The sequence below is a fragment of the Poecilia reticulata genome, chromosome 9 (assembly GCF_904066995.2).
Source record: "Poecilia reticulata chromosome 9, P_reticulata-male-v2, whole genome shotgun sequence".
Classification (NCBI taxonomy): domain Eukaryota; kingdom Metazoa; phylum Chordata; class Actinopteri; order Cyprinodontiformes; family Poeciliidae; genus Poecilia; species Poecilia reticulata.
The window spans coordinates 13,669,804-13,690,026 of record NC_088838.1 but is presented as its reverse complement, the minus strand read 5'-3'; the positions used below and the strand labels follow the sequence as shown (position 1 = coordinate 13,690,026).

The 20,223-nt window shown below is 38.9% G+C and overlaps 2 protein-coding genes across 7 annotated transcripts; both read left to right on the top strand.

Moving 5' to 3' along the window:
• The first annotated feature begins 42 nt into the window (after window positions 1–42).
• Window positions 43–6,596, top strand: entpd4 (ectonucleoside triphosphate diphosphohydrolase 4). Of its 5 annotated transcripts, none has more exons than XM_008418983.3 (13): window positions 43–186; window positions 788–898; window positions 1,546–1,743; window positions 1,830–2,035; window positions 2,212–2,362; window positions 2,463–2,566; window positions 2,675–2,734; window positions 2,851–3,005; window positions 3,856–4,022; window positions 4,124–4,448; window positions 4,709–4,794; window positions 4,880–5,041; window positions 5,434–6,596. In XM_008418983.3, exons 2-13 carry the CDS (start codon window positions 891–893, stop codon window positions 5,666–5,668), a joined length of 1,857 nt encoding a protein of 618 aa, XP_008417205.1. In that variant the 5' UTR covers window positions 43–186; window positions 788–890; the 3' UTR covers window positions 5,669–6,596. The 5 variants fall into 5 exon arrangements, with proteins under 5 accessions (XP_008417205.1, XP_081466694.1, XP_008417204.1 ...); XM_081610568.1 differs by lacking the exon at window positions 43–186 and adding an exon at window positions 251–341; XM_008418982.3 differs by lacking the exon at window positions 43–186 and adding an exon at window positions 263–399.
• Window positions 6,597–9,149: 2,553 nt separating this feature from the next.
• slc25a37 (solute carrier family 25 member 37) lies at window positions 9,150–19,362 on the top strand. Of its 2 annotated transcripts, none has more exons than XM_008418987.3 (4): window positions 9,150–9,464; window positions 14,319–14,547; window positions 14,895–14,951; window positions 15,845–19,362. In XM_008418987.3, the coding sequence occupies exons 1-4, from the start codon at window positions 9,264–9,266 to the stop codon at window positions 16,372–16,374; spliced, it is 1,017 nt and encodes a 338-aa protein (XP_008417209.1). In that variant the 5' UTR covers window positions 9,150–9,263; the 3' UTR covers window positions 16,375–19,362. The 2 variants fall into 2 exon arrangements, with proteins under 2 accessions (XP_008417209.1, XP_017162385.1); XM_017306896.2 differs by lacking the exon at window positions 9,150–9,464 and adding an exon at window positions 11,110–11,813.
• The last annotated feature ends 861 nt before the right edge of the window (window positions 19,363–20,223 follow it).

Sequence of the window (20,223 nt, the reverse complement as noted above, 5' to 3'; positions counted from 1 at the left end):
GTACCTGCAAAGTTTCCGTATTTCTTGTTCGACACAAGCGCAGTTCACAGCCGGAAATGTGCGCTTGTTTTTCTTCTCAAATTTAGCGGACCTCAATTTGCAAAACACGTCTCAACTAGAGACCGTGAAAGAAAAGAAAAGATACTGATTGTAGAGTAATGAAATAGAGTATATACAGCATTTGAGGTAAGCTAAAATCTCCCTATTTGCTGTTTTTTAAAAATCGAAACAGCTTATATCTAAACTGACCTCAACCGAACGACGGTGTACGCGGACATAAAAACCAAGCACACCCTTTACACGTTACACGTCACTTAGCAAAGAGGTGCCGCTCGTTTAATGTAAGTTAGCCAGTGGGGAGCATCTGGATCATGTTTCCTGGAAAATGGGGTTGTCTTTGTGAGTGTCTATGGCTCTAATACAATCCATTGACATATAACATCATTGCCATTAACGGTACGGTCAGTTAAATTGTTAATTTTCGGCGCTTCTCCTTGTACTTTCCCCCTGTCATACTGTAACCTACGAGACTGTATATAAAAAACGCCTGCGTTGTCTAACATTAACTACTTACTTGAGATTTAAATGTGTTTCTTTTCTTCTCCTTCCCATTACGAACTTTTAGTTTTCCTCCAATAGCTGAAAACTATACAATTACGCCTATTTATCCCTTTAAATTCAGAAAATGCTGATCAGTTTCATGTGTTTATGGGCCCTTCACCAAGTGGAAGTCCTGTACATTTGTTGGTGAAGGCTTTAAAGTTTTTACTTCTGCTCTTTCTTGAAGGCCACAATGATGGATGAACCAGAGATTATGGAGCAGTGGAGTCGGACAAATCTGCTTCCCAGAGAAGACTGATGAATAATCAATCCAAACGACTATCTGCACCATGGGAAGGTAATTGAATAACTGGCCTCTGTTTATCTGGAACTAAAGAGCTACATACTATTCATATCCCTTGGTTTTTCTCACATTTTGTCATGTTACAATTACATTAAATACATGTGTTACTATGATACCCCAAGTTAAAATCCAGTACAACCACTTGCTTTCAGAGGTTTTTTAATCAATATATATATATATACAGTCAAAGCTATATTGAAAATGATTAGATCAAAGGTGCTCAAATGTAAATCTTAAAGGGCCGTAAATATATTTTTTAATGAGTCACAGATCCATTTATTATAGTCCAATCTGTGTGAGCAGTTCTATTGCGAGGATGAATATTCAGAGATTGGATATGCAGAGTTCCCAAAAGAGACTGAGCTGTATAGTTGCAGCAATCGGTGGTTCTACAAAGTATTGATTTCTAGGACCTTAATAGAAATGGACTTTGCTTTTCAGATTTTATTTGTAAAACATATTGAAAACATGTTCCCATTTTCCCTGTGCATCTCTACTATAAGCTACTTAAAATCCCAATCCGATTTTGATTGGGATTTTGGTTGTCAAGTGGGAAAATGAGCACGATTCAATTTTCAATACAGTCTCTGCAATATCGAGACATGCAGCATTGAGGCTCTGATATTTTTATCTGTGAACAGGATCGGCTTTTCGTGCCTTTTCCCAGCGTCATGGCACTTCAGCCTGTCATCCCAGGTTCTTCCTCGGCTTCTGACTCCTTCCTTCCGACAACTTCTCTTCATTGGCCTGGTGCTCTGCCTCATAGGACTGCTCTACCTGCTGCTCGTTGCTGTGAATACACACACCAGCTGGACCGGAGAAGAAAACCCTTTCCACCGGTACTCTAAACTAGGAGCTGGTACTCTGGTGTGGGTCTCCTAGAGCTGGTATCAAGTTAATCTTAGATATTTGTCACTCATAAAAGGCACCTGGCGAGAGTTACTGACTTGGATGCGACGGATACAAGCAATCCCAACCTGAACTACGGCCTGGTGGTGGACTGTGGCAGCAGTGGCTCCAGGGTGTTTGTGTACTGCTGGCCCCGGCACAACGGTAATCCCCGCGAACTGCTGGACATACGGCAAATGCGAGATCAACACCGCAAGCCAGTAGTCATGAAGATCAAGCCTGGTAAGAAGCTTATTGATCAACTTAAAGAAGAAAATGCAAGCGTATTTTGCAACTTACTTTACTAATGTATTGTAAAAGTACTGTACAGAATACGTTTTTATTGCATAATACAAGTGAATATTATGTTTTTGTATGCCTAAAGTAAAAATGTTCTTCTTCATGTACTTTTCGTGAAGGCATAGCTGAATTGGCTAAAACACCTGAGAAGGCCAGTGACTACATAGATCCACTTCTAAGCTTTGCAGCTCAACACATCCCCAAGCATAAGCACCAGGAAACTCCTCTGTACATCCTGTGCACAGCGGGAATGAGAATCCTACCAGAGAGGTAAAAATGGGACTGTTGGAAATGTTAGTGTGATAGAAAAAAAAAATATTTTTTTTACATTACATTTTTTTTTGTGTGTGCGTTTGTTTTTTTTCCTCAGTCAACAAGAAGCCATTCTGGAAGATCTACGCACAGATATCCCAGTTCACTTCAACTTCCTCTTCTCTGATTCCCACGTGGAGGTGATTTCTGGAAAACAAGAAGGTGAATTTAGAAACTGTAGAGTCATATTTCATTTCAACATCATTGTGACTTTAAATCTACTCAAACATTTACACAATAACCTAATATTTAATATGATTTGTGCTTCAGGTGTCTATGCATGGATTGGAATAAACTTTGTCCTTGGGAGGTTTAACCACGTGGACAATGGTGAGAAGTTACTCAGGTGTACCACTTCAGAGTGACCTAATTTGATTAAGCCTTTTAATTGCGTGACACACCTTTAGCGTGTGACATCCCTTCTCTCTGCCTGTCAATTTTCCCAGACGGAGAAGCTGTGGTGGAGGTAAATGTTCCCGGCACCGATCATCAGGAAGCGCTGATTAGGAAAAGGACAGCGGGTGTCCTGGACATGGGTGGTGTCTCCACACAGATTGCATACGAAGTGCCCAAAACTGTAAGCTTTGCTTCTCCACAACAGGTTATTATCTCCAACCAATTCTGTTCTCGTTCCGTCTTTGGTGTTTTGTGGCTTATGCTTTGTTTTTCTCCCCCGCTCCCTTTCCAATCTCTGTTACTCCTTGGTTAACACCTCTCTGAACCATTTTGTCCTGTGGAGCTGATCCGCTCTCCATCCATCACTGTTGAAAGCATACTGTAAGGTTGTTGCATGACCCTCCCCACGTGGCTGCAATATTGAGAATATTAACTTATGTTTGGATACATTTGATTTATAAGTGTTAGATTAAAAACTGCATAGAACTTTATCTTTACAGTGGCTTTATCTTTAAAGTATTCATTTTACTCCGATTTTTTTTTCATATTTTGTTACTGAAGTGGAAGGAAAATGATGCATGATTTTTATAATATTGCACATATAAAACGACAAGGTTTGAGCAGTTTTTTTTTATACATCTTTGTATAAAATCATTAGTCGGTTTGTTGTTTTTAAAGATTTTAGTTTTTTTATTATTGGGTGTTGTGTACTGATTGTTGATGTTCTTACAAACCTCATCTGTACTTTTTCTAAAGAAGATTCATTTTCACACAGGTTGAATATTTATTCATTTGTAATTGACTTTTAAAGCCAACTTGGTTGCCTTGGATTTTATTTAGGTGAAACAGAGTCGAGGGGGTTGAATACAAATGCCAACCTCACGTTTCAGATGATATTTTGAAAATCATGTATCATTTTGCTTTCGCTTTGTAATTATGCACAACTCTGTGTTAATCTATCACATAAAATCCTGAAATTCTTGGTTGCAAGACGCCAAAATATAGAAAAGTTAAAGAGACGTTATATCTCATGCTCACTTGTTCGTCTTCCACAGGAGGAAGTGGCCAAAAACTTACTTGCAGAATTCAACCTGGGATGTGACGCTCACGTCACCGATCACGTTTATCGTGTTTACGTGTCCACCTTTCTGGGTTTTGGAGGAAACGCCGCACGCCAAAGATACGAGGAATATCTAATCAGAAATGCTGCAGCTCGAAACAAGTGAGACGCACAGTTTCTGCTGTCAACCTCCCTGAATTGTTTTTGAGTATTCGTTGCCCAGAGCTACGAGCGTTAACGCCTTGGTTTATTGACCTTTCCAGACTCTTGGGTGAGCACGTTGGCGAAACAGCAGAGTCGCCCCTGCTGGACCCTTGCCTCCCCACCAACCTGCTGGATGAGATCGGACCGACTACACAGAGGCTCCACCTTCGGGGGACAGGAGACTTCGACGAGTGCAGGCAGATTCTCCAGCCGTTCCTCAACAGAACCAATGACACCCAAACGTCCCTGAGCGGCATCTATCAGCCAGCGATTGATTACAGCAACAGCCAGTTTTATGGCTTTTCAGAGTTCTACTACTGCATGGAGGACGTGCTGCGTATGGGCGGAGATTATAATGCTTCTAAATATGCCCGAGCCGCCAAGGTAAACGCTGTAGGAAAACTTATCTGTAGTCTCTAAAAGCTTGTATCTTTTTTTGCACATGCTTATAAATTGTATTGCTTTAATCCTGAAACAGAAATGGGTCAAGAAAGATTAAAATTACATTTTATGTCGGAGAAGGTCTTCATGTCTTTTATAGAATAGTTTATAGTTAAACTAATCAATAATTTGTGTATTTAAATAGTGTTGCAATGCTCTTCTCCCTCTATTGTGCTTTTTTTTTGTTTGTTTTCCATTCACAGGGCTACTGCGCCACCCAGTGGAAGACACTGAAGGAACGCTTCGATTCTGGTCTTTATGCGTCACATGCAGATTTTCACCGGCTCAAGTTAGTCGCACACAGATTTATCAGGTCGAGGTAGCCTGTTGGTGATAAAAACATATGACTGTTGTTTTTATTCAAATGTCTGCAGGTACCAGTGTTTTAAATCAGCGTGGATGTATGAAGTTTTGCACACGGGTTTCTCCTTCCCAACCAATTACAAAAACCTGAAGACAGCCCTGCTGGTCTACGACAAGGAGGTCCAGTGGACTCTTGGAGCTATTCTTTATAGAACACGGTTTCTGCCTTTGAGGTAAGATAGAATGTCTTTCACAATTGTGCTTCTCTTAGTTTGGATTCTTATCGCTCTGATGTAATTTGATCTCCTGAAGTTCAGTCTGGTTCAGCCAGTTTTTCACTCAATCTAGACTCACAAGAACGATTCCTGCTTTACACATGTGAGAAGAGGAACCATTATTCTTTGGAAATGGCTGCTAACTGGGATATATTTAAAAAGATATAAAGAGAAATATGAATGTCCGAAGCTTGGAAATAAGACTTGATTTTCAGAAAGGTGCGACATGTTGCTTGAATAATGACGAATTAAAGAGCTAATGTGACAGAATGAGCGGCCTGTAAAGACTTGTTTTATTATCGCGTTGCAAACTCACCTGGCAGTGCCGCTCTTGTTTTCTTTTCCTTCAGGGATATCCCACAGGAGAGTCTGAAAGGAGCACACTCTCACTGGCGACACAGCTTCTCCTTCGTCAACAACCACTACTTGTTCCCGGCTTGTTTCTTTATCGTGCTGCTCTCCATTATACTGTACTTGCTGAGGCTCCGCCGGATCCATCGCCGAGTGGCGCAGCGCTGCACTCCCTCCTCTGTGCCGTGGTTGGAAGAGGGCCTCGGCTCGCCCTCTCTCCCAATCAACCTCTGAACCTTGGGCAGCACGAACAGGTTTAGAACTTTCCGAAGTTGTACTCCACTCCTGTCGGACTGTCCGATTTTTTTTTATTATTATTTTTTTCCATTGATCTGCTCGCGTATCTGCCAAGCTGTTGAGCTGGAATTAGAAATTTGGACAAATGAGGAACATTTTTCACATGTCTTCGGATGAGAGGGACTATATTGCTTTTAATATTATTTCACCTGCAGCTGCCTTCAGGTGTTTTTATTTTTTAAGTAAATAACACAAAATGGTACTTTGCTTTGTAGTTGATTCACACCCTAATGGATAGACTGTACTTTCAGGTTTTCACCACACTAGATGAATATATTAGACGTTTAAGTTTTTTTTAATGTTTTTTGCCTTTTTCATGTGCATTTTTTTTTGTACTTTTATTTAATTTCATTTTGTTTTATCTTACTTTTTACCCCCCCATTTCTCATTGTTGTCAAATAGAAAAAGCACTCTCTACAGAAACCTTAAATGCAATATGATTTCTCCATTGCATTGGAAGCACTTTGCGCTGCAGTGAATCTGCATGGCCTAGATGAAGCAACTCTTTGGGTGTATTTGTCCCTAAACTTTTCTGCATATTTATGTCAGAATATATGAAGCCTTTCACAGCTGTAATAGTGCAATACATGTCTCGTCACTGCTGGGGTAAGCTTTGCAAACCCGTCTGCCAGCCTAACGAGAGAATCAGTCCCCCTGCTGGAACTGTTGCTCGGCTCTTTGGTGGGTGTTGTTACTTTAATCGGGGCTTCATTTTCAGAAGCCAGGTACATCACTGCTGTGAGGAAATCTGTAAATCAGAGCGTGTGTTATTTAAATAAAAATGGTCTACTTGAGCGTTTTCACAGGCGAATGTGAAATAACTGTTGTGACATTGCAATACAGGAATAATAAAAGTTTTATGAGATACCTGCCTGCTGATCTCATGAGAAGGGAAAACGGAATGATTTGTGTATCTGTACAGTGGAAACCAGACATTTGCATGCAGTATTTTAACTCCTAACATTTATGTCTCGCTGGCTGACATTGAAGCTGTCATTTAAGGTTTCAGGTCAGTATCATAATTATTTTTCCTTGCTAAATACAGGAATAATTAACTTTTTGAGAATTAAAAAAAACTTTCTTCACATTCTGAAGTCTACATATTTCCTTTGAAACTATGTAGTGACACATGCACTTAGTGTTAGAATATATCTTGGTTTTAAACAGGTACAGTATTAGAAATCCAACAATTTGTTAGCTTTTTTTCCTCATACTGTTCATAAAGTTTAGTTTTTTCACTGAGATGCCAGGCAAAATCCAAGAATGGCTAAAGTATCCAGTGGCTGTTTCAAGTATAGAAGCACTGCTCTGCCCCTCCCCCACATACTGCTGCTCACTGCTTGTTTCTCCTGGACTCTTCACATTACAACTGAAATTAACGTTATTTTTTCAGCAGTTTAAATAATTACACTTTAATTTTTAGTTTAAAAGTTATATTTTGTTTTTAATTTTTTTTATTTTTTAAATTAAGGTCATACTGAGTCTCTATCACTGCTCACGTGACTAGTGACTAAAACAACAGGGTAAGTAAGTATTTTCTTCAGAATTTCAGACATTGTGTTTTGAAGGAGGGGTTCAATGATGACATTGAAAAATAAATAAATATGAGACTAATTACATCTACAGAAAAAAACTGAAAAACTAAACTTACTAGACTCAAGAGTGTCAAGCAGCATAAGATGTGTGATTTGAGAGTTTGTGAGAATAAATGCGCTATGTGAAACTACACTGAAGCTTCTCTTTCAGGCATGCAGATAAACATATGCAAATAAGCTTTATCAACAACACCCCTTGTGACTCAGCGTGTTTTGTGGTAAGAGCTTCAGCTATTGCTTTTTTAAAACTTCTTAATTGCTTCATTAGAATTGAAAAATCTTTCCTATCCGTCACTGTAAATTATATAAATGTGACCTTTGATAGAACTTTCTTACACTAAGGTTCTTTTTGTCTTTTTCTTATTGCCTTTAATTCCCTAACCTTTATTCAGATGTCCGGTTTGAGATGTTGAGAATTTCTCCGTGGGGATTAATAAAGTATTTCTGAATTTCTGATCGAATCAATTCTAAAGCAAAGTATTTTGGACAATCGACAACTTACACACTTGAAGTAGCACATGTGTGCTGATGCCCAGTGGATCTTCAATCTTCTCAAAACAAACAGGAAGGCTTTATTTCCCAGGACAACATATGCAGGTAAAACATAAAATATTAACAAAAGCGTTATACTTCTCATTCAAAAGCTGGAACTAAAGGATAAATGTGCCGTTTCTTTTTTGATAAGACTTTGTTTTCCACTTCAGGCTGTTTCATGTGACTGTACACATGATTTACCACAGGAGTGATGTTTGCAGATCTGTTTGTTTGGACTGAGGAGGCTTTCAGGTGAGGGGGTTTGGAAAAGTTTCACTCATTTTTATTGTTTCCTTCCAAAAGCTTGCATTTTATAATATAATATAATATAATTTAATATAATGAAGTCCCCATTTAAACCATCCTAGCAGCCCAAACATAAAAAGTCTTAATTTTCCTCACTTTCCAGATTGTTGCATGTGTGAAACTATTTGTGCTCTGCAGATTTCTTCTGTACTGTTTTGCATTTTTGTCTGTTTCTAGAAAAAAAGAAACAGACAAAAATTTATGAATGTATCATATCCTTGAATGATACATTGTGAGTTGTCCCAAAAAAAAAAACTTGGTTGCTACTTATATGGGTCTATGTTGGTTTGAAGAGCATTTTTGTCTCTTTATAATTTAAATCACTTTATATTTAATTATCTTTATGTGATACAAAAAATGTTTCATAATCTGAAAAAAGCCGCCCGCCAAAAAAAAAAAAGAAATCTAAAAGGAGGCAAATACTTTTTCAAAGTACTCTCTGTAGTCTATACAAACACAAAGCCTCCTTAATTTTCCCAGAGTGATTTTTAGGTAATGAGACCGTTCTAGTTTTGGAGATAATACATGTTCTGTACTATATATCTTGACTTATAAACATCTTGTCTTAATGTTACTGTTATTCTTACTTTTTAGTTTTGTTGTCAGTTTTACACAGCGTCCTAAAAAGTCTATCTGTAGATTTCAGTTAGCCATGGTTTGTCAGAAGTAACCTCCCCTTTCAGATAGGGCATTTTGAAGAAAAAAATTCTCCATATTATTGAACAAGTGTTATCCGGCAGTGAGACCACACCTGCTTATCTACTGGACCAGAACTGAGCAATGTTCGCGGTTTTGTCAAACTCATTCAAAACTTGGGAGGCACAAATTGTTTCACCGGCTGAGCTTTGAAGTGGAACAGGAATTCAACACAGAAACTTGTCATTGGTCGCTCAGAAAAAGAGCCCGCCTATTATCTCACTATGTGGGATTTGATTGGTTCACATTACCGTCAGCCACGCCTCTCTCACTAGCGACGTCCTACGGGCGCAGTTGGAACTCCGGCAAGTAGTGGTGATGTTGTGGTTATCCATGCCGCCGACACATTCTCCGATCGTTCTCTTGTACGGAAGGCCACCTGTTGCGACAGCTCCCCACGCATGGAGTTAAGCTCGGACCGTGCGGTGGCAAGGCTGGAGATGTCGCAGATCCAGAACGAAGACGGGGAGCCTTTTAATGAAAACAGCGACCGGGACTACGAGAGCTTGCCGCCTCATGTCTCCGTGACGACCCACATGACAGCCGGAGCCGTGGCAGGCATACTGGAGCACACGGTGATGTACCCCGTGGACTCTGTCAAGGTAACGCCGTCTCAGAGGCTGCTCGGTTGCTTCTGTTCTCTCCCCGGCTGCTCAAACACTAACCAGCCGGAAAGGAGACGCCAAGTGCGGGGAGGATGTGCTAACAGGCGTTAGCTGTGAAGTCTTCGGACTGCCCATCCTTAGGTAGCCTCGGTGTTAGCTCATCCAATTACGGCAGCCTTGTCGCTTCAAATAGACTGACCGAACAAGTTAAACTAGTCAGCAAAGTAAATCAAAGTAAAAACAAAATGTTTCCCTTAAACTGAAGAAGTTTTGCTCTTTTTTTTTTTTTTTTTGATTTGCTACTTAATAACTTTGCTAACCAAAGAAGCTTACTCAAAGCCCACTTTAACATTAAAAAGAGGACATTCACCAAGTTTATATCTAAGCTATCTCGCAATTCAACTATAGTATTAAAATGAGATGTAATAATAGTCATATGATTGTTAATCTACTCAAATAAATAATGTTAACCATATTTTTCTTTGACATTATTCAGGCTAGGTGAAGGTCAAGGTTTTGTTCGGTTAGGATAGATGTCAAACTGTCCTTTGAATGAAAGACTCTATATAACTCTGTTACTCCCATTATTAAAGCGTAATTAGTACCTTATTACCTTGCATCTTTGACTGTGCACTTTAATAAATTGCACGCTTGTAGCCACTAGATTCATCGAATGATATTCAAACTTTAATCTTATCTCAATTAGGCTGTGAGCTTTACTTAAAGAGTGCAGGATTAGAGGACCAAACCATCTAAATCTTCTTGTGATCACTTCACTTAGAGAATTAGGTTCATCCTTATTATCGTAGCTCACAGACACAGTAAGTAACTCTACAAACCAGATTCAGCATAGTATTAAAACACTCTCCAAACATGAGCAAAGCTGGAGAAAATCTGTGAACAATAATGAATAAGTGTAAGCAGTGATGAGGGATTACTTGATGTTGACATTAAACAAGAATGTGCTGTACGTTTATATTCTTTTTACTAAAACTTGGTATATTTATTTATCCATTCCATAATATGTTAATTTCTTAGAAATGTATAAATTATCTACAGTCATGTCAATCATATGTAACTCTTCCGTAAATGTAGGTCTTTAGACGTTTAAAAAAAAAAGTTGTTAATCAAGCACAAGAAGACATTTGAATACATCAATACTTCTGTTTTTATTGCTTAAAAGACAAAAAAGCCAAGCACCAATTAATCGGCCCCAGACTGAAATCAGCCAGCTTTTCATTGATCGACTCTAAACTGGTGATCAGCAGGTTAAATAAATTCAAAATCAGTTGTTGAGAAAGGGCTGATTTAGGAATAAAACCTAATAGGGAGTAAACCAGCATTTCATATTTTTGTATTTAGTAAAACTTGCATGCATAAATTAGCATGGCTTTGTTCATTCTCTGTTGGCTTCAAAATTGCAACTCTTATCAAAGATGTTGGGCCTAAAAAAAAATAATTGAAAACCAGCGTAGGCCAGGGGAATGATGGTCGGTGCGTCATTTAATTGTCCTTGATAAAGCTATATTCTCATAGAGTTTACTGGCTTTTTTAAACATTTACTTGCTATAGAAAAATTCAAGTACTCTTTATTCCTCTAACCATATTAGAAGTGATATTTTATTTTAGATAAAATAAAAAAAGAAAGAGGGCTAAAAGCGCGAGTCATTGTAGTTAATAGTAAGAGAATTATTAAATAATGTAATAAGACCAATAAAATGTCACAAAATGGCATTAAAAAGTATATCCTTTTATTTCATGAACAAATAGTTTATGATTTAAATCATGTAGAGGAATATTACTTTTTCTACATTTTTATGAAACAGTTGTATAACTTACTAGTTGTGTAAATCCAAACTGGTAAATGTATAACCAGTAGTACAAATATTTATTAAGTGCCTGAATGAAGCCAAGTTCGGCGCACATTTAAAAGTGGAATGAAATGACTATGTTGTTTGAAGCTTGTTTAAAAATTGGCTAAAGAAAGGTAAATTGCAAACTGTTTCTGTGAACTTTGCTCCTGCAATCCCCACTTTCCTTCTGCTGAGCCTTTGTTTTCCAACAATGTGGCGTTGTTTCTGAAAAGTTTGGTTATGTCTACTTTAACTAGAACACATCCACTTAACTTGTATCCCACTGGCATATGTGTAAGTAGTCCGATGAGAAGCCTTCGTTGCCCAATGCTCTGGTGTCATTTCCTCTTGAGGTTTCCAAGTTTTCACAAGCACCTTAAAGACGCAGCTGCTCACTCAGTTAAATCTGGAAGGTTTTTGGAGTTACCCAAGTTTTTCCAAGTTTCATCTAATCTGAACTCATGACAAAAAGAGTCATTTCCATCCTGTCTTGGTAAGTTACTTCTAAGAAATTGAAGTACTTTTTCTTTTAAAGAATTACATTTAGAGGAAGTATTGACTTTATGTCAATAGGTTAAACATGATGCCTCTCTGGTGCTTTTATTTGTTAGTTCCTCTCAGTCCTAACGAGTTTCCTAGTCAAACTCAAGCAGCTCGAGGAGTCAGGGAGTAGCTTGTATTAATGTTAGGAGGGGCATCTTATCAGTCTCGTGCAAGTTAGGAATCAGCCTCATGCAGGAAAGGGTGGGTATCTCTAATTGCTTCTTTGTGCTATTGATTAGTAAACAGCCATATTACCAGAACTGACAAAGCTGAAAGGATAACACACAATCAGTCGGATTAGTTGGGACCGTTTCCCTTTTATGGTTAAATGTCAACACTGGTGCTTCTTGTTTAGTTGCTTCAACTGATTGTAACAGAGATGTCGAAATAATGTAGGCAGTGTTGAATGTCGCCTGAAAATAAAACGGCTAAAAGTTGAATTAGTAATTAGTTTTGTTTTAATTAAACAGAACTAATTGTTTTGTTTAGTGTACTTTTTGCTAAAAAGTACACTGTGATCTTTTTTTTTTTTTTTAAGAATTACTCCAGAAGTTTACTCCCCATTAGGTTTTATTCCTAAATCAGCCCTTTCTCAACTAGTTCCTGATGCATTCTCAAAGATTTATTCAGATCTTGTGCTACAGGGTTTCCGACTTTATTATTCTATACATAATAATCAAAAATCAAATCTGAATTTCAGTTGAAATTGTGAGTTCCTTAAACACGGAGCTCTGCAGAGCGTAGAGACACACAATGGCTGCTGCGCACTGCCATCAAGCTGACTGAAAGTTTTTCCTCATACTTGCAGAAAAGACCAGTTTTAGGCTTAAGAATATTTACGGTCGTGCAAAACATTGAGAGTCGAGCTGTGGAAACCAAAGGATTTCCTCCCATCACTATTGTTAAGGTGAAGCTAATTTAAAACTACAGTTGGCAAGCTCCAAGCCACATCTCTGTCAGTCAGCTGACCCACCCTGGCTACCTGTTCAAACTAATTACAACATTCTTACTCTTTACTCTGGAAAAAATGCAGCAGCAGAAAGGTGTAAGCACTGAAACAACTACTATATTTGGCAGATTTTTTATTCTGTTTTTCTGCCTAAGGCTGTTTTACCTTTACCGAAACTAACAAAACATATACATAACATTGTAACAATCAATATGTTACATTCTTGTAGCTGTGCTTGGAATAATTGTGTTTAAATAAAAGAAATAAGATCATGTTTTTTCTTTTTTCTTCTTCTTTTTTTTAAAATATAAAAACAACATGATTATTATTTTTTTTCACAATGAGACTCCTATATATGCTATTTCACAGCTTGAGTTGTTGTCCAGTTTATAAAACATTTTGGGTTTGAAGTGAGTGGATAAGGATGTCAAGCTGCGGTTCTGGGTTTGACTTATTATTTTGTGGCTAACAAAATAAAGATATGACGGATCAAAAGCTTTGCCTTTAGTTATGTGTATTTAATGCAGAATAATGAAGTTCAACAACAAATGTTGTTGTTTTTAAAAGAGCTAATTAGAGATGAGTCCAATGCTACAGAGAAATAGTGAAACATCCCTTTACTGATGAATAGGGACCAGCTGTGCAGTTTGGTGAATTTTGGAACATTAAAAAAAACAAAAAACAACACCAGATCGAAAAGAAAAGGTTCTTAAATGCACAGACTATAATAAAAACTTAAGCTTGAAAAGCGTACAATTCTGTTGTTTTGGTGTTTCTCCACATTAAAATTTGTACCCATATAAAAAAAACATTTGGAATTTGTCTCTAAGTGTTGTGCTTTTGTTGTGGTGCCTTTAAGGCTGGCATTAATGAATGCTAAACAGAATATCTACATCAAACACACATTTCAGCTAGTCTTATCTCCCTCTGGCCTTATTTCTCCTCACATTATGAGATGAGAGTCCAGACAAGCGTGTGCCTTGTTAGGGACATGCCTCATTTGAAGTCCCAAAACCTCAACCAATGACTCAGATTGCCAGGTGATGTGTGGCCAAGTTTCCAAAAGTCTTCATTCGGAGGAAATGTAATTGATATTTTATTGTCGACCCAAAAGGAAGGAAGCTCAGTAGAACATGCTGACAAAGACAAACTTGGCCAATCTCCTGAGCCGGCCCCGAATCTCCCTGCAAATAAAAACATGCTTTGTGCTGTCCTGATAACTCGGCGTGGTTGAGTTAAACAAAGAGCTACCACAGCCTCCCGATCCAGAACCTCGCTAACGCCAAGAGTGCGTCCAGTCAGAGCAACTTGAGTGCGCTACACTTGATTTAAAAAAAAAAATGAAAAAAATCATTATTCAGGTTCTTTAACATCTTAAAAACCATATACATTCAGTCATGCAATAAAACAAGGCAATCAACTAAATACTGTAGCAAAATCTAACCTAAGGAAGTGAAAATGTTATAATGCTAGAAGAATTTATATTAAATGATTTTATTTTCACAGACACGGATGCAGAGCCTGCAGCCGGACCCCAACGCACAATACAAGAGCGTGTATGAAGCCCTGAAACGGATCATCAAGACGGAGGGGATCTTCAGACCCCTGAGGGGCCTCAACATCACCATGATGGGAGCGGGGCCCGCGCATGCGCTCTACTTTGCCTGCTACGAGCGCGTCAAGCACTCTCTGAGCCACATCATTCAGAGAGGAGGCAACAGCCACATAGCCAACGGTACGAGCGTCCGTGTCCCCACACACACACTCTCTCTTTTCCCCAACGTCATACCAGCTGCTGCACGCCGTAGACAAAGCAAACCATCCAGGAAGAGGGCAGTTCTTCTCATCAATACACAGTTTACAATAGCCGGGGTCAAACGTGCGACTCAGCCGTGAGAAATCCCGTGGCGGATCTGTCATTTGAAATCTGTTTTGTTGATCAGAGGGGAACAGGCTGTTATGTTATCTGGAGGTTGTGTAAATTTCTGCCTCGTGTTTTTAGGAATTCATTTTTTTGTCACTGAAATAACTCGAGCAGAGTCACAGCTTCAGAGTCAACGAGGTTTGCTGATGTCTCAACAGGCGTGGCAGGGAGTGTGGCCACTGTTCTGCACGACGCCGTCATGAACCCAGCTGAAGGTAAGGAAACGTCAACGCTTCAATGTCGCATACAGTACAGGGAGATGGCGATAAACAAGGGTTAAGAAGGAACACGCTTAACTCAGTGAAGCACGGGGAGGATCAATAACGCTCCAACCACAGAGCATTAGTTAATTAGTTATATGCATGCCATAAGGGGCATGGTGACTCTGGAAGAGCTGCAAACACTAAACAGCTCCGGTGGGGAAATCTGTTAACAGGATATATTAGTCAATCACGCCACAAATGTGGAGTTTATGAAAGAGCAGCCTAGAGGAAGGCATAGACCATTTATAATTCTACTTTTTACTTCCCCCTAAAATTTTACTTTGTAAAAAAATAACATTGAAAATATAATGATGATGAATATGAGGAATACACTTTTAGAAGAAAGATCTGTCCAGCATTTTAGTGGGAAGCACACATGGGATTACCTCTTGGGAGTTTTCTTTTTCTTTTCTTTTTTTCAGTATCGTTTTTCTTTTTGACTTGTGTATGGAAAGTTTAACAATTATAGGCAAAAATGTGTGAAATTTAACTATATTTAGAGGAAGGAAGGAATTTCCTTTAAATTCAATTTGATTAATTTGATAAATGTAGTCTCAAGGCACTTAAAAAAAATTAATCAGTTCAATCACAGATACGTTTCAAATTAATCAGTTCAATCACAGATACGTTTCAATTGATCCCAGTCTTTGAATAAATTAATTATTCAAAGTAGATTAAAAAGTTTATGCCTAAGGAAACCCAGTATATTGCATTGTTTCTATTTTTTTGCTCCTTGCAGCTTTCACTCCTCCTGCAGTTAAATTGGTTACATCGATTGGTTACTCTCCCGTTTTACTGCCTAACATAAACTGTAACACTAACATAACTTTGCTGCCTTCCACCAGTGGTAAAGCAGAGGATGCAAATGTACAACTCTCCCTACCGAGGACTTTGGGACTGTGTTCGGACAGTGACGCACGCCGAAGGCGTCGGAGCCTTCTACCGCAGCTACAGCACCCAGCTGACCATGAACATCCCCTTCCAGGCGGTTCACTTCATCACCTACGAACTGATGCAGGAGCAGCTGAACCCTCACAGGCATTACAACCCGAGCAGCCACATAGTGTCGGGGGCGGCGGCGGGGGCGGTTTCGGCCGCCGTGACCACTCCGCTGGACGTTTGCAAAACGCTGCTCAACACGCAGGAGAACGTGGCGCTGAGCTCGGTGAACATCAGCGGCCACCTGTCAGGAATGGCCAACGCTTTCAGGACGGTGTACAGACTGGGAGGTCTGGCAGCCTTCTTCAAGGGCATCCAAGCTCGGGTCATATACCAGATGCCCTCTACTGCCATCGCCTGGTCGGTGTACGAGTTCTTCAAGTACTTCCTGACGAAGCAGAAGCTAGAACAAGAGGCGGCATCCGGGCAGCTGTGATGTCCGCCTCTCCGTGACTCATGAAACACTCCCAAGACCAAAGGACGTGAGAGTCGGCGAGGAGGAAAATGGCACCAAGCCACCAGGTGGCAGTGTGGCATTTTGATTCCGCTCGTCATTGTCATCTCATTACCTGGGTTTGTGTTTTTTTTTGTTTTTTTTTTAGCTACAGCGATGGCTGCACAACCACTCTATGCAAAAAAGAACATTTATCTCAAATAGACAAATAGTGTCATATTTAACTTGCACTGTTTCGCTCCACTACCAAGTCAGTCGCAGCTCAGTTCCCTGGCGTCTCCATGTGGTGAGCACATGATGAAGTTGTCTGAAACTAAGTTTATTTGTCTGAAATATTGGAACTTTTTATTTATTTGGTTAGCTTCCTCTAGCTCGTAGTTTATAGCTGCGGAGGAAAGCGCAGTGCTGTTTGTTTTGTTATGTGTTCATGAAAACCTTTTTTTTTTTCGACATTCTTTAATCCCAGCACTCTGCGGGAGAGACAGCGACGTTATACAAGTGCCTAACTAATATCAAACACTGCTCCACCCATTTTTTTTCTTGTACTAACATATAGGAATACTTGATTTGTTCTAGGCCCAAGATGCATTTAAACACGCACACGTCTTCCTCTGTTTCAAGGCATGTGGGCCATAGCAAACCGATTACAGGTGAATCTCAGTAAAGCAGAATATTGTAACAGAAATGGATTTTATTGCAGGAATGCAGTTCAAAATTTAAATCTCATGTTTTATAGATTATTTACAAGCAAAGTGATATGTCGGACTGATTTAATTTGCTCATTTTGATGCTTTACGGCATGCAGCTAACGGAAAACCCAAAACAAAATTTTGCAGGAAATTCAAATTTTACATAAGACCAATAAAAAGCATTACTAATACAGCAATGTCAGTCTAAGAGAAGTATATCCATGTAGTGTACAGTGCATGCAGACAGCGCTCGATAGGAGCTCCTTACTGCTTCGGTGCAACGTAGCATGAAGGTGGTCTGCTGAAGTGTTGAAGTAGCCCGGGTTACATTCCTGCCTTCAGCTCATCTGCATTGTTGGGTCTGTGAGGCCAGGTGTGGGCAGATGCCAAGATGTGCTGGATTTATCGGCTCCAGGTCCACAACTAGTCAATCGCCTCTTAACATGTATGAATGGATTTTGCTTCACAATCCTATTAAGACTGCACTATCTCTGGTGCTTGGGCACTCCCACATTTTTTCCTTCTACTTATCTTTCCGTTAACGTGCTAGGATAAAGCGCTCTGTGAGTAGCCAATGTCTTTGGCAATTTTTTTATGGATTCCCCTCCTTGTGCCGGTTTCAGGACAACTGTGAACTCAGCGGTCTCTCCATGGTTTTGTGGGCTGTAGCTTTGTCACACTATAACAGTTTTGCATTAAAGTCATTTGATTTTTTTACTGTTATGGAATAGTCTAACTTTCTGATTTGCTGAATGTTGAGTTTTCCTTAGCTACAAGCCTAAATCACTTAAATTAATCAAGTTAGGTTTTTTAAAACTGCTTTGTGTAAAATAACAAAAGGAAAAGAGTCATATTTGACGATCAAATTAGCTGATATCTACATGTATTTGCCCTGTAAAAAGCTTAATGCCACAACACTCCTGAGTCACGCACAACAGAATCTTAGCCGTTGCAGAACATCGGCAGCTTGTTTGTATGAATTCAGAGGATATATTTATATAGAGAAATTGTCTATTCCTGAGAAACCTCTGTGGATCAGATCCGACTGTTGCCTTGGAAGACAGCAGCTTTTGTGAGACTTGTTTCGTCGTAGCAACCTTAAAGGCTTTAGATTTTCTGAATCATCCAAAAATATTTCTTGTGTTCTCCTTATGCAGATTATGTGATTAAAATGTAAGCTTGTAAATGAAGTTTTTTAAACTAAGCAATATTGCTGCACTGGCTGATCCTCGTGGGGTCAGTAAAAAACAACAACAAAAAACTGATCCGATCAAATCGTTTTATTTTCTCCCATCCTGTTGAAGTTACTCATTTCCTGTGTGCTCTATGCTTTTTTTTCCCCAGCCTATTTTCTAGTTTTTGATTCAACTTTTAGGATATTTAGCCAGATTGATGTAAATCACAGAGCGCTGTGATTTATTTGTTTATGATTACCGAGAGGGTTTTTTTTTTTTTTTTTTTTTTTTTTTTGTTCTGAAGACGTTTGTCAGATTACAGTGTTCCCCCAAACTCCACGAATCGCTCTGGCTTGTGTGTTCAGGCAGACATAACCAAACCAAAGATGTGTCGCTTTGCATTCTGCTTTTAATCTGCTGTGAACACTAATTCCATCTCTAGTGTTAAGTTAGTAAGGAAAACTTACATTTTTGTTTTTTTACAGCTTCTGTTTTATAGATTGAGATTTTCTACAAGTTTCACTTTTCTCAGTGTTTTTTAATGTTTTTACTTAGTTTTTAGTTTGCCTCAGACGATCAGATTTCAAACCAAGTTTTTTAGCTACTTGTCTTAACCTGGTTGAGGTGGTCTAGAGTATGTAACCTTCTTGTGTTGCTTTCAGTGCAATATGACTTCACAGAAACGCAATAGATTTTGTTACCTACAGCATAAATGCAACTTTGTTTTTGATTATATTTGTTTTATTGTAGTAAAATCAGACCATATCTCAGATCACCGACGAAACATTTCTTCTCTTATATCAAAATACATTTGCATTTGAAATGCATGCACTCATCGTTCAGAGTGACAAGAAAGGCTTTGAGACTATGATCACTGCTAAATTAAGAGGAAACGTTTGTATTCTTTGGAGGGAAGAGTTTCACGATGTAAGTATGTGTATAGTATTTATGTAGAGCTGAGTAAAGTGGGAGATGGTCTGACTTTTGCCGAGTTCCATCTCCGGATCTGGAAGGCTTGGAGTTTTGACAATGCAAACAAAACATGATTGTGAAAATGCTGCTACAGTTTGTAACACTGGAGCTGAAATAAACACGGAGATGAGGAATGCTGGCTGTCTGTGTTTTCATTCCAATCTTGTTTTGATAAATTACTGCCTTAAATTTCAGAAACATGTATTTGATGTCAGTAGTGGTTTCATTTGCACATGTATTCAAGTGTAGCTTTATGCTTTACATTGCACTCTGGTTTCAATTCAGTGTTTGAGGATTGCTTATACCTTTGTCAGTCTGTTGCACCATTTGCCTTAAGGCAAATTGGCTTCCAACTCCTTTTGCTCATTTTATATATATATAATAAATAATCCTGGAGTCACTTGACTTGATTGGGTTTCTGTTACTTTTCTGCACTTCCATGTAAATCATTTGCCATGTAGATATGTAATTCACACTAAAATGGTGATTGATCTTGTTATTTGGAGCACCTGTTGTACTGTCAATTATAGCTGTATAGCTAAACATAAGTAATATTAGGAGAAGAAAGGAAATTTCAGTTACCCTTAACTGTCCAGCAATAACAGCACAGCTCCAGTAGAGGGCAGTATAGCGCCATGCGGAGCTTCCTGTGCAACACTTAAAAGGCAAGAAATGCAGACCTGCTGTGCCCTGCCCCTTTTAGGATTATCTTCTTCAAGGTTGGGGGTGGATTGCCAGGGCTTTTGGAGAGCAAGCATTTAGGCACCCCTTAAGTTACTGTCATGGAAGATTCAAGGTTTCCTCAAACATGCATGAAAGAACCAAAGCAACACTCCAAATGGTTTGGATGAGGGAATAACATCATAACATTACATAACGCTCAAAAAAATCAGTTTTACTCCCCTTTAATACTATGACGCATAACATTTTAATCATAACATAATTTTTTATTTTCTTACATATTGCCATTTCTGACTAAAGAGTTCATTTAAATA